Raw genomic sequence first — 12,903 nt, forward strand, 5'->3', positions numbered from 1 at the left:
AATGATGGTCTCAAACACATTAAGAAGGCAAGAAATTCCACAAATTAACTTGACAAGGCACACCTGTTGATTGAAAACCATTCCAGGTGACTACCTCGTTAATATGATTGAGAGAATGCAAAGAGAGTGTGCAAAGCTGTCATCAAAGCAAAAGGTGGCTACTTCAGCTACACTTTTTTGTGTACTACATAATTCCTTAAGTGCTCCTTTGTAGTTTTGCTGTCTTCAGTGTAAAAAGTGATAAAAACAAAGAAAAACTATTGAATGAGAAGATGAGTCTAAACTCTTGACTGGTAGTGTATACCTAATTCCAATGTAGTTCTATTGTATTTACTAAGCAGGGCACATAAACCATTAAACCATTCAACTACTGTGCCATTTGGGATCTCTTGTTGCCATCTACTGGCCAAATGTAAAATTATACAACAAGTAGTTCGAGACCGAGTAATCTGATTGGTCCACAAGACATTTAGAATGTCCTCAAATCAGCATGACAGCACACCTTACTCATCACTAAAAATATTACTCCGCCATATACATTTTACTTTGTTGGTCATAGTTGTATAATTGCAAGATTACACTTGAGGGTGTCCTTTAATGTCATTTGAGCAAAGCGCCTTGGCTTTGTCCATCAGCTGTGTCTGTCCGACACGGCGCTATAACTTAAAATTCATGTAAAAGTTTGCGGTTGCAGAAGCTACATCTGTGTGAGAAAATAAATGCAGCATCTTTGTTATAACGTGTTTGATAAAAGTAAGCATTCATTTGTGCAGTAGGCTGTTGGTTTAGTTTGGTAAAGTCCGAGATCTCAATAAAGCATTAACGTCAGCTCAGAGTTCACTCATCTGGGACTTGAAAATCATTTCTGTTGCTAGGTCGTTACTAAGGGTCTGATTATTTGCCGTAGTGATAAACTCAGTTCCATTACACGTAGGAGTCCACTGATGTGACTGATTGTGTTCCAGTTAATAGTCAGATCCCATGTATTTCCATGGAAACAGGAAAAACACCTAAAACCTTTTAATTTTGAGAGCAAATTGCTCCTCAACGTGAACAGATTTTGATTATACATTTTGCTTTGTTGGTAATAGTTGTATAATCGCAATATTAATCGCAATATTAAACTCGAGGGGGTGCTTTAACTTCATTTGAGCACTTCAGTGATGCTTGCGATGTTAAGTGCCTTGGTCCTGACCGCATCACTGTCGTGCTCAAATAACGTTGAAGCACACCCTCTCGGTTAATATTGCTTAAATATCTCTATAGGCCCATGCACATAATTGGCAGCAGCTTGACTGACATATTTGGATACAATTAATCTCCAAAGTAAGGAGAAGGCAAATTACTAACAAATGCTTGCAATATTTCAATTACATTTCTGGATTCATTAGCAGAAATTAAGTGAACTAGTGCTGAGCTCACACTTTGGGCTAAATGCCAACCCTCTTTATGATACTGAGCAGCCTAGATCACAATACCACAGTTGGAACTAATCTGGTGACAAGTAGATGACAAGCCGGGGTTCTGATACTGCAGGTGGTGATGAGGGAATGAGGAACAGGTGAGCAGGACCACCAGAAATCTGCACTGGTCCTCTGACACCCACACACATATACACACAGACAAGGGAGGCGACACAGGGAAACACAAGGAGAAAGAGAACAAGGAAACACTAGGGACAATCTAATCAGTTCATCTTTGAGTCCACTCCTTTGCTGAGAAAGTATTTGATACTTAACTAGATAAATTAAAATTTTCTCAAGGTCATCCTGTCAGTGAGAAATACATTTTCTATCGTCTCATTTTCTTTATTCTCAATGTAGGTTTAATGAGGTACATGTTGTTAGGAGAGGTAATACATGTTTAGTGTCCTGTTAGTATTATTTTTTTCAACATGTCGATTCAAACAGTGGATCTGAAACCCCAGCATTCTCACACAGAGGTTTTGAGTTGTTCTCATTGCCACCTGTTGGTATCTGTGTCCTCGGTGAATGTTGGATTTTAACTTGAAACACATCACACTTCTCAGGTATCAGTCCTTTGTTGAAGAGCAGAGATGACAGGTAGGAGACCAGCAAAATGGTGGCAAAAGCCACCAGCATACAGATGGTCCTGATAGGGGAATACTGAACGTAAACACCGTCTTCAAGGGTGCATCCTGGGAAATGGATGGCAGGTGGTAGCCCTAGCAACTGCTCTCCACACAAAAGTCTTAAAAAAAACCCCACCAGGAATCCCACAGTGGCACCGTAACCATTGGAGATGTTGAAGAACAGCACGCAGACCAGCTGCGGGAACATCATTATGTAGGCGATTTCTCCACCCAGGACCCAGAACGCCATAACACCGGTGTGGAGGAAGGTGAGTGATGCACCGGCCAGGCCAAATAAAACCACAGAAATTCGAATCACCCAGCGGATCTCATTCTCTGATGCCTGCAAGTGGAACAAAAGATACTCAAGAAAGTAGAAGCAAAGAAATTAGTTTTTACTGTATATATTTCCAAACCTCTCTAACTCCCTCCTTGCTTGTGTTATTGTTTTGTCGCATTGCGTTTTCAACACATTACATGGAAGTTTCTTTACCTCTACGTCTGTGCTTGGTCACCAACTGGGTAAAGTTTTTACGTTAAGTATGCCTCACCTTGGTCCTCAAGTTCTTCTTGTAGATATTCGAGGAGAAGATGGAGGCAGCAGACAGCAGGGCAGAGTCAGTTGATGACATCACGGCAGCAGCCACTGCTCCAATGCCGATGACGGAGATGTAGGGTGGGGTTAGGTGGTGCAGGGAGAGGGGTAAAATCAGACCTGTCTGACCTCGTTCATACGGAGGCGGAGAACCATACGAGGTCAGATTCCAGTCTAAGAAAAAGAGGAATACAAGATTAATCAGCCCAACTTGATAGGTCATATGTATCACTTCTAAATCAAATCAGATCACGTATTTACCTTTTGTCAATAACTGATGCAATAAAAGTTAAAAAAAAAAAAGTTCAAAAGTTCAAATATATTTAACATAACAGGTCTACCTGTCGATGCAGCCGCGGCTCCAATGAGCACAGGAGGAATTCCAAATGTGGGGATGAGAAATGCTGCAGCGTAACATCGTAACTTGGCTGTAGCTGAAGAAGAGGCAGATAATGTCCTTTGGTGGAAGTCCTGAAAACCGAGGTCTCCTACACTCTGAGAGAATCACAAGGAAACAGAGTGTACCAACATTCATATTGCACAATACATCATATATAATAAGGTTGATAAAAAGACATAAACTGTACAGGTCCACTTAGAAAGAAAACTCAAACCAAGATTAGTAATCACTGAAAAATGGATTTGCATGTTTTTTACTTTGTAATACTGCCAGAATATTGGAATATTAAATTCCAACAACAACACACAACTAATAATTCAGAGATAAAATTTGTTTTGGTCACGATTAGTCAACACTACAATATAAAACACAAGACTCTGAACCAGAGGCACAGTAAAATTCAACAGCTTTCTCTCTCCTCATCTCCTGCACATCTCACTTGAAATAAATCTCTTTTTAGAGTCTGTGTGTCAGTCTTGATTAGTCTTGAAGCATCAAATGCTTTTGGTTACTTTACCAGTAATAAAAAGATATCGATCCACCTCCCGACTCTGTCTGCAGTCAGAGTGCCGACCCAGGGAGCCTGGAAGGTGTGGTTGAAGGATGTGGTGGTGATGTCAACAGATGCTGGACTCATGAGAACAAATGGGACGCACAGCCACTGCAGAGAGAGAAAGATACTTTACATACACCATGGGGAAACATAAAGAAGGTTAGCTTGTTTCTATTGCCAACCTCTACTTCCTCATAGCACTGGGCAATAGAAACAATATATACTTATTTTTTTTTAAGTACTATTCTTCCTTTGAAAACAGCGTTATGATTTCTTGTAGCTGTAGCTCCAGAAGCAGATTCTAAGTCTGATGATTGTGGTGCCATTAGAGCTTATTTCTGTTAGCAGAAAATAGACTACAGATGTGGGGTGAGTATTTAGTAGACAGGGAAAGGATGATAAAAGATGCTGATGAATTGCATTATGGGAAATGCAGGATATCTCAGCCTCTGCTGCATCTATTCGCAAAACTACATTTCTGCTAACTTGCTCATAATGATGATGCTCATGTGTCGATGTTAGTGATGTCATTGTCACCGTTTCAGTTTACTGTGTTAGCATGGTACTATGTTAGGTTGGTAGCATTTGCTCATTAGCTCCAAATAAAAAGTGCGACTGGCTGACTTACTTACTGAGGTGATAAAAATGAGAGAGAGCTGTATAATATCTGTGTAGGCCACAGAGTAGAGACCTCCCAGCAGTGTGTAGGTGATGGCCACAGCAGCAGAGATCCAGATGCACACAGCATAGGACAAATCCAGGATCACACTCATGGTTACACCTGTGAAAGATAAAAAATGGTCAATAGTATTCACACATATGGACCCCCACTCAAGCAAACCGACTAATACATAATAGATCAAGATCATTTGTAGTGCTACGTTTGTTGCATTTATGCATCCATAACAAATTCCAAAGAACCAATTGCATCAATGCAAATACAGAATTTGATAAAGTTACTTAAAGAATTATACATAGCAAACACTTTGAATCAAACTAACTGCAATTATTAAAAAAGATGTTTTGAGAACAGTTGTGCTTCTTTGTCTTACAAAGTCACACAAAAAAGTAGAGGCGTATTTAACAGTATGCACACAGACACATGTTTATACACATCGAGATGTGATTTGATGAATTCCTACCCAAGCTTATCAGCGTTGAAGTTACCCAAATAATTTCTGACAGCAGAGGTGCCACAGACAGGAGTCCACTCAGTCCATTTCCATACTTGATCTGGAAAGGGTCCATCATGGTCACATACTTCCTGTCTCTCATCGGCTCAGCAAAGAAAAGACCACCTAGAAAGGAAAAATGTGAGAACTGCAACTCTGCAATTCTTCTGCACCGTTTCGGTTTAAATCTTGACTTGGACTAAGTATTACATCATGTATCACATCTATTTTATCTCAGATTCACATGCACTAATGTACCATGTATATCTAGCAATAGTGTAGTTATGGTTCTGCCTTATGTATTTTTATTTAATTTATTTATTTTCATATTTTATCTGGTTTAGTTGTTGTATCCACTGTAAAAACTGTTACTTACAGAAAAGTCAGAAAATTCTAAACAATTTTTATAAGTTAGGTCAACTACTTAATATTCTAAGTTGCAAAAACTAAATGATGTAAAGTATCTATCGCGCTAAAAATAAAGTCAAGAAAATATCAAGAAAATGTATTACACAAACATGCACCAAGTGTCCCAAGACAGCTACTAGTAATCACAGTTGGGCAAACAGTCCCATACAAAATCATTAAAATGAGTCCACCCACAGTCTATGGCTCCACCTCAACTACACCTCAACTACTACAACAGTAAAATTATAATGCTCATACATTAATGCATGAATAATAAATCTAATGGTATGGATATACAATATTGTAACAGTCAGAGACCAAATACTTTAAGAACATCTGTTTGATTATACTTACATAGTTTTACTTACGTCAGTAGAAATGCAGTGTGAAGTGTGGTATATTACATCTTGTTAAGTAAAGGATCTGGGTACTTCTACCACCACTGCTGGTTAGTTAAAGTGTAGAGAGAATTGAAAACCTCGGGTTTGAGAACAGAATCTTACCAAGAGTGAAGGCCAATGTCGCTGCTAAAGGCATCACAGCCCAAATCAGTCCCAACTTTGGATTGTACACGGTCTCCGCTGTGCCGATGATGAAGGTCCCACCAACCCAGGTAGCTGCATGGTGCACATTTTCAAATTTGTTACAAATGTTTTCAAAGTTACAAAAATAGGAGAAAAAGTAAGTGTAATTGTACTTTTTAATGTGCTTGAAGAAAAGAAAATGTAAACCCGAGACATTGCCAGTGTTGTATGTTCACTGATAAGGGTGTGATCACATTTATAGTTTGTTTGTCTAAAGGTAAATGTAGCTGTTCAATGGCCAACGTTCCTGTCTCTATTCATGCTGCATTCATTCTATACAAAATATTTATGCTGTTGTTGTTGAGGGAGTGTTTCATTCTTAAAGTACAGGTAAACAGCTGAGTCATGACCTGGAGAGTTGGCTTTCCTGTGTTGAGCCATACTTTCGTTTAAGCAGAAACTAGATGGATCAGTGTAATCCTTGGTAATAACTCTAATGGCTGTTGGGTGTGTGTGTGTGTGTGTGTGTGTGTGTGTGTGTGTTTTTTTAAGAGCACATATATGTGTAGAACAAGTGTTGAAATGTCTTCATGTATCCTCAGCCAAGTCCAGTTGCCCTTGATTCAATCATTATTTACTGTACAAGATTAGCTGTGGTACTACATTCTTGATTTTAGTTAAACTTCATCTTAAAACTTCAATTTACCTCATATAGATTCAGTTGCAAAGTTAATATGAAAGTTCACAGACATCAGACATCTTACTGTAAATACATTATCATAAATTAAATTAATTTATGGAAGCTGTGTCGGTAAAGAGATTCTTGAGAAAGCTATCTTTTTTGTAATGTATTATTTACAAAATGGTTAGCATGGATGAATATTTTCATTATTATGTCTCCCCAGTTGCATGATCCATCCCTCGTGGGCTTATTTAGACACATCAATCAACCCCAAAGAAGACATCCTTACACATTCCTATATATACATCGATCTCATACAAACTTGGACAGCAGTAGTAGGAAATTAAAAAAATATTTAGAACCCATGAAACCAAAGCCCAAACTTGAACAAAACAAAATATAAGGCAAATACCTTATGTTAAAATTAATTAATTAATTAAAACACACACACATTATATCTGTCCTCAGGAAATGAAAGCATGACTTTATCAAAACCATCCTGCGGCCATGCATGAATTTACAGTAAAAATGCTGACTCTGCAGGTTGCAGCTGCTGCATTGCAGCACGGACACAACCTCACCGGTTGTAGTGAAGATCCCCACTACCAAGCTGATTTTTCTGTCCCCCAGCAGGGCCATGTCTGCGTGGTTTGCCTGTGTCCTGTTTTCATCCTTTTTGGATTTGAAGGAAGCCCAGATACCAATCCCGAGCACCAGCAGGTAGAATATGATGGTGACTACCAGTCCTGGGACATTGAGAGCCATACTGACTATCCAGGAGGAGCAGCACAGAGCACACAGTGCAGAGAGGAGCCAGACTGCATGCAGGCTGTCTTTGGAACTGACTCAACCTGAATAACTAACAGATAGTGTAATTAGTGGGTGCAGGGTGTGTCCTCTAAAGAAACTGTAGACTAAGAATTTTACCTGCTTAGTTCCTCCTTTACGTTTTTTCTTTGGAATCACTGTTGGCCTGGGGCTCGTGTTTGCATCCTACTCCCACCTGAATGCATTGCAGTCTTGCAGTGTGGAGAACTGGATTCAGGTAGCATAATTGATAATCTATGCCATCCTGCTATAGAGCACGTCTAAATCATTTGTATTTACAGTGTCTCTAGATGGAAACAGGGGTCATTTGAAAAGGGGGGAACCTCATTTGAGTTTCAGTTGAGTATATAACAGCATTTCTCGTCTTTTGACCCGTTTTTCTTTGTTCCTTTGTTTGCTTGTTTTGCATGTGTTTTTTCCCCTTTTGCCCCATAGATGGTACAAATCTCAGAATCAAATACTAAGTTGTCTCCATGTTTTTATCCATACAATTCATTTGTTCTATAAAAGCCACAAATAAGTAATTCTTATCTCAGTTGAATGCACTTCTGAATAAAAGCAAAAGTTAAGTAAGCGTTGGTCACAGAATACAATAAATGTCATAAATATACTTTAAATCTCCAAACAATAGCCACATTCATTTTTATTGATACTGAAACATGATGCCTTTAAGAGCAGAAATCTTGTGTGTGGTTCAGTTGTTTAAATGTGTAGTGTAGTTTGGCTCATAGTGTGCATAGCAGACACCTTGTATTAACCTGTAATCAGTAATCTGATATGAGCAAACTAAACCTTCATGGGCATCTTTAAGGTGGGGCTTAGATGGAATTATATCTATACTTGCAGTGTTGTTAGCAAGCTGCCTATATTAAGCCACAAACGTGTGTTCACGCCTGTGTTTTCATCAGTACAGTGCTGAAACGCTTTAACAACAAGGTGCAACAGCTGAATCTCATCTCCACTTGTTGCTCTCAATCATTACATACTGTATGTTGTTTTAATACAGCTAAAGTCACAATTTAGTCATTCTAATATACATGTTTCTCTCTTTCTGATATCAGACAACTGAACAAGCATAAAATAGTAATTACTAGAACTGTCTCCCCAAATATACAGTGTGATTCACTATATTAACATTTTAAATAAGTGACCACAGGGAAAATAAGTGGCGACAACACGTCCTCTTCTCCATTTCACATCATCATTTTTTAGGGGTTAAATTTTCAGGAGACATAAATGTTCATCTAAGATAAACTTTAATGATCTATAGCAGGGAAATCTAAACAATTACAATACTTCATGGTTAGATGATTAGAGCATGTGTTCTGGCCATGGATTAGAGCTTGAATAGGCTTAATTAGATGCACCTGATCTATATCTGCAGCACCTGAGGAGAGTTAATGATCAGTCTGTAACAGTATGCATTAAATACAAGGTGCAGCCACAGCTTTATAGAGCAATGGTATTACAGGTTTTGTGGCTTTGCTGCTATCATGTTTTAAATGTTCTTACTTACTCTGCATTTAACCACATTTTTACAGGTTATTTTTGCTTTCTATTAAAATGCACTGGTGTACACTGCACCTTACATGAACTGTTTAAAATGAACTGTCAAAGCAAACCGGAGAAAACAAGCATTGTTGAGTGACAGTAACCGTATGGGCTTAGAGATAAATCAAAGTTTTCACTGTTACTGACTCACTGCTGACAGCTGGCACAGAGCACTGATCCTCAATGACCTTTCATTTGAATGTTTTTAATATTTCACATTACAAATCAGATACTGCTTTCTGTTTTCACATGCTTTGACAATGTAATACCATCCCTGTAACACTTAGTCTCAGAATGGATGGCTTGTTCTGTCCTCAATCTTTCTAATCTGACTTTTAACTTCATGTTTTCTTGGCTTTTGAGGTTATTTTGTCCTTTTCATTTTGTTTTTAAGGTTACAGTTGTTACAGTTTCTTTTTTGTTGTTCAGACTTGTTTGGTGAAGCACTTTCAGCTGCAGTTTGCATGGAGTTGGATATCAGTTATGAACATCAGTGACAGTTGAATGATTTGTACTTATAGCTCATTGCAGCTACAGTAAGTATTGTGTTTTGCGAAGCCTGTAAAGCAAAAAATAACAGAGCAAAAAAATAACAGAGGTTTTGTGGAGTTGAATGACAGCAGCAAGTGGAAGACTCTTTCTGCTGATGATTCAGACAAACCACAACCAGACCTGATGCAGATACGCTGGTGTTTTTGTTTGTTTGTTTGTTTGTTTGACAGTTGGCCAATCAAATTTGGCTTAATGTAAATTTAACATGACTGTCTGTCTGTCTTTCTGAGTTAACATCTTTAAATGTCTCAATTTTGGAACTTCAGAGTGACTTTCTAAGGTGTTGCCTTTCATGAATATCTTGACTTTGTGTTCATGTTCTATGCTCTAGAATTGTCTAAGTTTTGACAAACAAAATTAACACGATGGACTGTGGGTGGTATTTAAAGATCAGTTAAAAAAATTGATTATTCAATAAAAATAATCATGAGTTTCAGCTATAAACCAGTTTGTTTTTATGTAAAAATGTATCTAACACTAAGTTTTTTTTTCTTGTGATCATAAATTAGTCCTTTTTGTATCACAAAAACAATGTTAAACCTGATTCACATTACATGTGAGAGGATGAAACACGTTAGGACACTATTAGAGAATTCTCCACTTTATTTTGTCAGCCATTGTATTTGGGGGTCGGACAATGAGACAAAAATATACTGCAAATATCACACAGCAAAAATAGATACAAATATCAGTATTACAAAATAAAGACTTCCCTGTGTCTATCAAGGGCTGTAGAAGTGTCATTGATGCTCACTTTGACTTGATCATAACTGGGAAACTACAACTCTAAATGAAAGCTACAGCTGTGTTACAGATAACATACACATAAGAGTAAAAAATAGACAGTTTTCAATCCAGATGTACATGTTTTTCAATTGCAGTTTATGTATAAGAAATGATATACACTTTAAAAAAGAATACTAAAAAAATGAACCTCCTTCAGTCTTTTTTGTACTGTACACGCTGCAGGATAGCACAGACGGGTTCTTAGTGGATTGTCTTATAGCTAGAATATCAGAGGTTTGGTTCCTGTAACAGATTATCATTGCCATGACAACCATAAACTGGAAACAGTCATTTCGAATCAGAGTCTTGAATGTTCAGCTGCTTGTCTGTTAAAAGGAAGAGGTCTAAAGAGAGGTAATGTGTTCTGGATCCCAGTCAATCAAACCACTTCCTCAACCACATCCAAAAATTCAGATAGTCAAAGAGGTCTTTTCTCTTGGTCTACAGTCTAGTCTTGGTATGTACCTTCCTACATACCAAGACTATCATCCTCCACTCTCTTTGTATTCTGCCTCGGTTCAGTCCCTGATTTCTTCCTCTATGATTGCCTTGTCATTCAGCCTCATCCCTTCCTCCTCCTCACTTCTGCTGCTTGTCTCTGGTCCTGGACTTGGCGGCAGCAGCTCCATGTCCTTGGAGCTGCTCGTGCTGGCTGCTCTGGCAATCCTGGTCAGCGTCTGTTCGTACGGTGATGGCAGGTAGACCATGAGGAACACGCCGTCCGTCACGTCCTGCTCAGAACTGGAGCTGGGGAGCTGGTGCTGTCCCCTGCTGCGTCGGAGGGAGGACAGCAGCTCGCAGTTCCTCTCCGGGTCCTGCAGGTCCTCCAGGGCGATCACATTGGCCAATCCCAGCTTGCCGTTGAGGTGGAAGCCCCGCCTCCGGCGCCAGATCAGGAAGCTGAGGATGGTGAGGAAGAGGAGGAGGACGGAGACAGTTGCTATGGCAATGTAGGCAATGGATTTTGCAGTGATTATGGCTTCGCCTGAGCTCTGGCCCTGTCAGACATAAAGAGATTAGATTATATTTTCTGTGAATAGAGCAATTAGCATATATATTAGCAATATAGCAATTTATATTTTCACATTTAACTTTACAAAAAGTAATTTTAGACATGTTTTGTGTGTGAATATAAAATTGTGAAAAAGACCTGCATCCTGCTGACTGTGTATGAATATACGCCAAATGAAAAACTAAAAAGGTGGTGGGTTACTTGACGCTAAAATTAAACATGGATCATCTTTACTTTCTGCTGTCAAGCACAATCCCTTATTCACACAACAACAACAAACATTTCTGCACAACAGCACACAGAGAATACATGTCTCATCTCAACAGTGAAAACCATACTGTGGGTCTCAGAAAAAAAATGCTAATAGAGCATACAGAGTCTGATTTGTCACATTGCTTATGCCACAGGTGAAAATACTGTTGGTTATACAAAGCAGATTTAAGATTAAATATAACGTTTCCCATTGTAGTTCAATCTGTATGGTTTATTGTTTCAGCTAGTTTTAGTTTAAGTGTTTTTCATTTGAAGGAAAAAAAAAGAAATACAAAATAAACTTTTGGATGTGTCACATATATGTGTCATAATAATAGATAGAATAGAATAATCGTGTTTTTGTGGTACAGGAAATACTATTGGTTGATACTCTGATGACATCTGGCCAACAGAGGGTGCTGTCAGTCATGAACATCTGTTTGCCCTATTTACATGAATTAATCTGTACCATTAAAAATGCTGAAGGTTAGGGATGAGCACAAAGCCACTGAGTATACTGCATATGTTTCTAATTCAAATACTTTAAACAACTTAAATTGAAGCACTTGTTAAAGCACTGAAGACAAAATAAACATCTGATAAAGATTTTAATTACATTTTTTTAAAGTTGTTACGAGTCTTAAATGTTGTTGTAGACATTTGAGCACAAATATCAAAAATAAAAACTCAGACTTCATACAGCAGGGAACTAAGAAACTTTAATAATTAAAGTTGTGTTTCCTGTTTGTTTTATAATCCAATAGAGTTTTGTTTTCAACATATCTAGATCTCTTGGATTGTAACTCTAAAAAGTTAACTTAAATTTCTTGAATATTTTAACTTTTATTTTTAAATTTTAAAGTTTTTCTCTCTTAACAAGTAAATACTTAGATGCATAGATTTTTCATTTTATTTTATATGTATGTAAGACATTTTTGCCATGACTGATTATTACAAAAGAAGCCACAGTGTGGAAAATAGTATTGTTTCCATTTGGTACGTGTCCTTAAGTAAATCCGGATTTAATCATGTAGCCCTCAGTTACAGTATCATGGAGAAATAAAAGCCACAGCTAATTCGGTGTGAAAAGGTTAAAAAATGAAAACTGAAAAAAAAAAAACAAAACAACAAACAAACAAAGAAACAAACAAACAAAAAAAAAAAACAGATCTCCATCAGCATCATTACCTACAACATTCAACAATCAGATTAGGACTATATCTGGCATTTTCCAAACCTTGTTATGTCATCTCAGTGGCCAAATGCCGAGTGTCATCATAAAGCCACTAACATGTGCAAGCCCAGATTCTCATCTTGCAGATTTTTGTCTTTAATAAATAATCCTTAAAAGCTGTACATGCTTTTGGTGTGTAGACTTTGAAATGTTGGTTAGTCATATGTCACCAAAAGTAGTGTGATTTTAGTTCCTAATGTATATTTTATATGCTATAAAAAATATTAGAGTATTCACAATTGGCTGTGAGTGCTTCTGGAAG

General features: G+C 37.9%; 1 protein-coding gene across 1 annotated transcript; it reads right to left on the reverse strand.

The window, feature by feature from the left end:
* Window positions 1–1,335: 1,335 nt before the first annotated feature.
* On the reverse strand, window positions 1,336–7,240 carry LOC108872879 (high-affinity choline transporter 1). Its single transcript, XM_018660780.2, has 8 exons — window positions 7,008–7,240; window positions 5,724–5,837; window positions 4,783–4,938; window positions 4,273–4,421; window positions 3,605–3,748; window positions 3,029–3,182; window positions 2,644–2,861; window positions 1,336–2,435 (listed from the first exon to the last, which is right to left on the reverse strand). The coding sequence occupies exons 1-8, from the start codon at window positions 7,189–7,191 to the stop codon at window positions 1,890–1,892; spliced, it is 1,665 nt and encodes a 554-aa protein (XP_018516296.1). The 5' UTR covers window positions 7,192–7,240; the 3' UTR covers window positions 1,336–1,889.
* Between the last annotated feature and the right edge of the window lie 5,663 nt (window positions 7,241–12,903).

The sequence above is a fragment of the Lates calcarifer genome, linkage group LG16_LG22 (genome assembly GCF_001640805.2).
Source record: "Lates calcarifer isolate ASB-BC8 linkage group LG16_LG22, TLL_Latcal_v3, whole genome shotgun sequence".
Taxonomy (NCBI): Eukaryota; Metazoa; Chordata; class Actinopteri; family Centropomidae; genus Lates; species Lates calcarifer.

Bases quoted from the DNA above. Each gene is read 5' to 3' on its own strand.
- LOC108872879 (XM_018660780.2), bottom strand. From the start codon at position 7,191: ATGGCTCTCAATGTCCCAGGACTGGTAGTCACCATCATATTCTACCTG. The intron at 3,183-3,604 runs GTAAAGTAACCA...TGATTCTCTCAG, and splicing joins TCGATATCTTTTTATTACTG to AGTGTAGGAGACCTCGGTTT. The intron at 2,862-3,028 runs GTAGACCTGTTA...TCTTTTTCTTAG, and splicing joins AGCCGCGGCTGCATCGACAG to ACTGGAATCTGACCTCGTAT.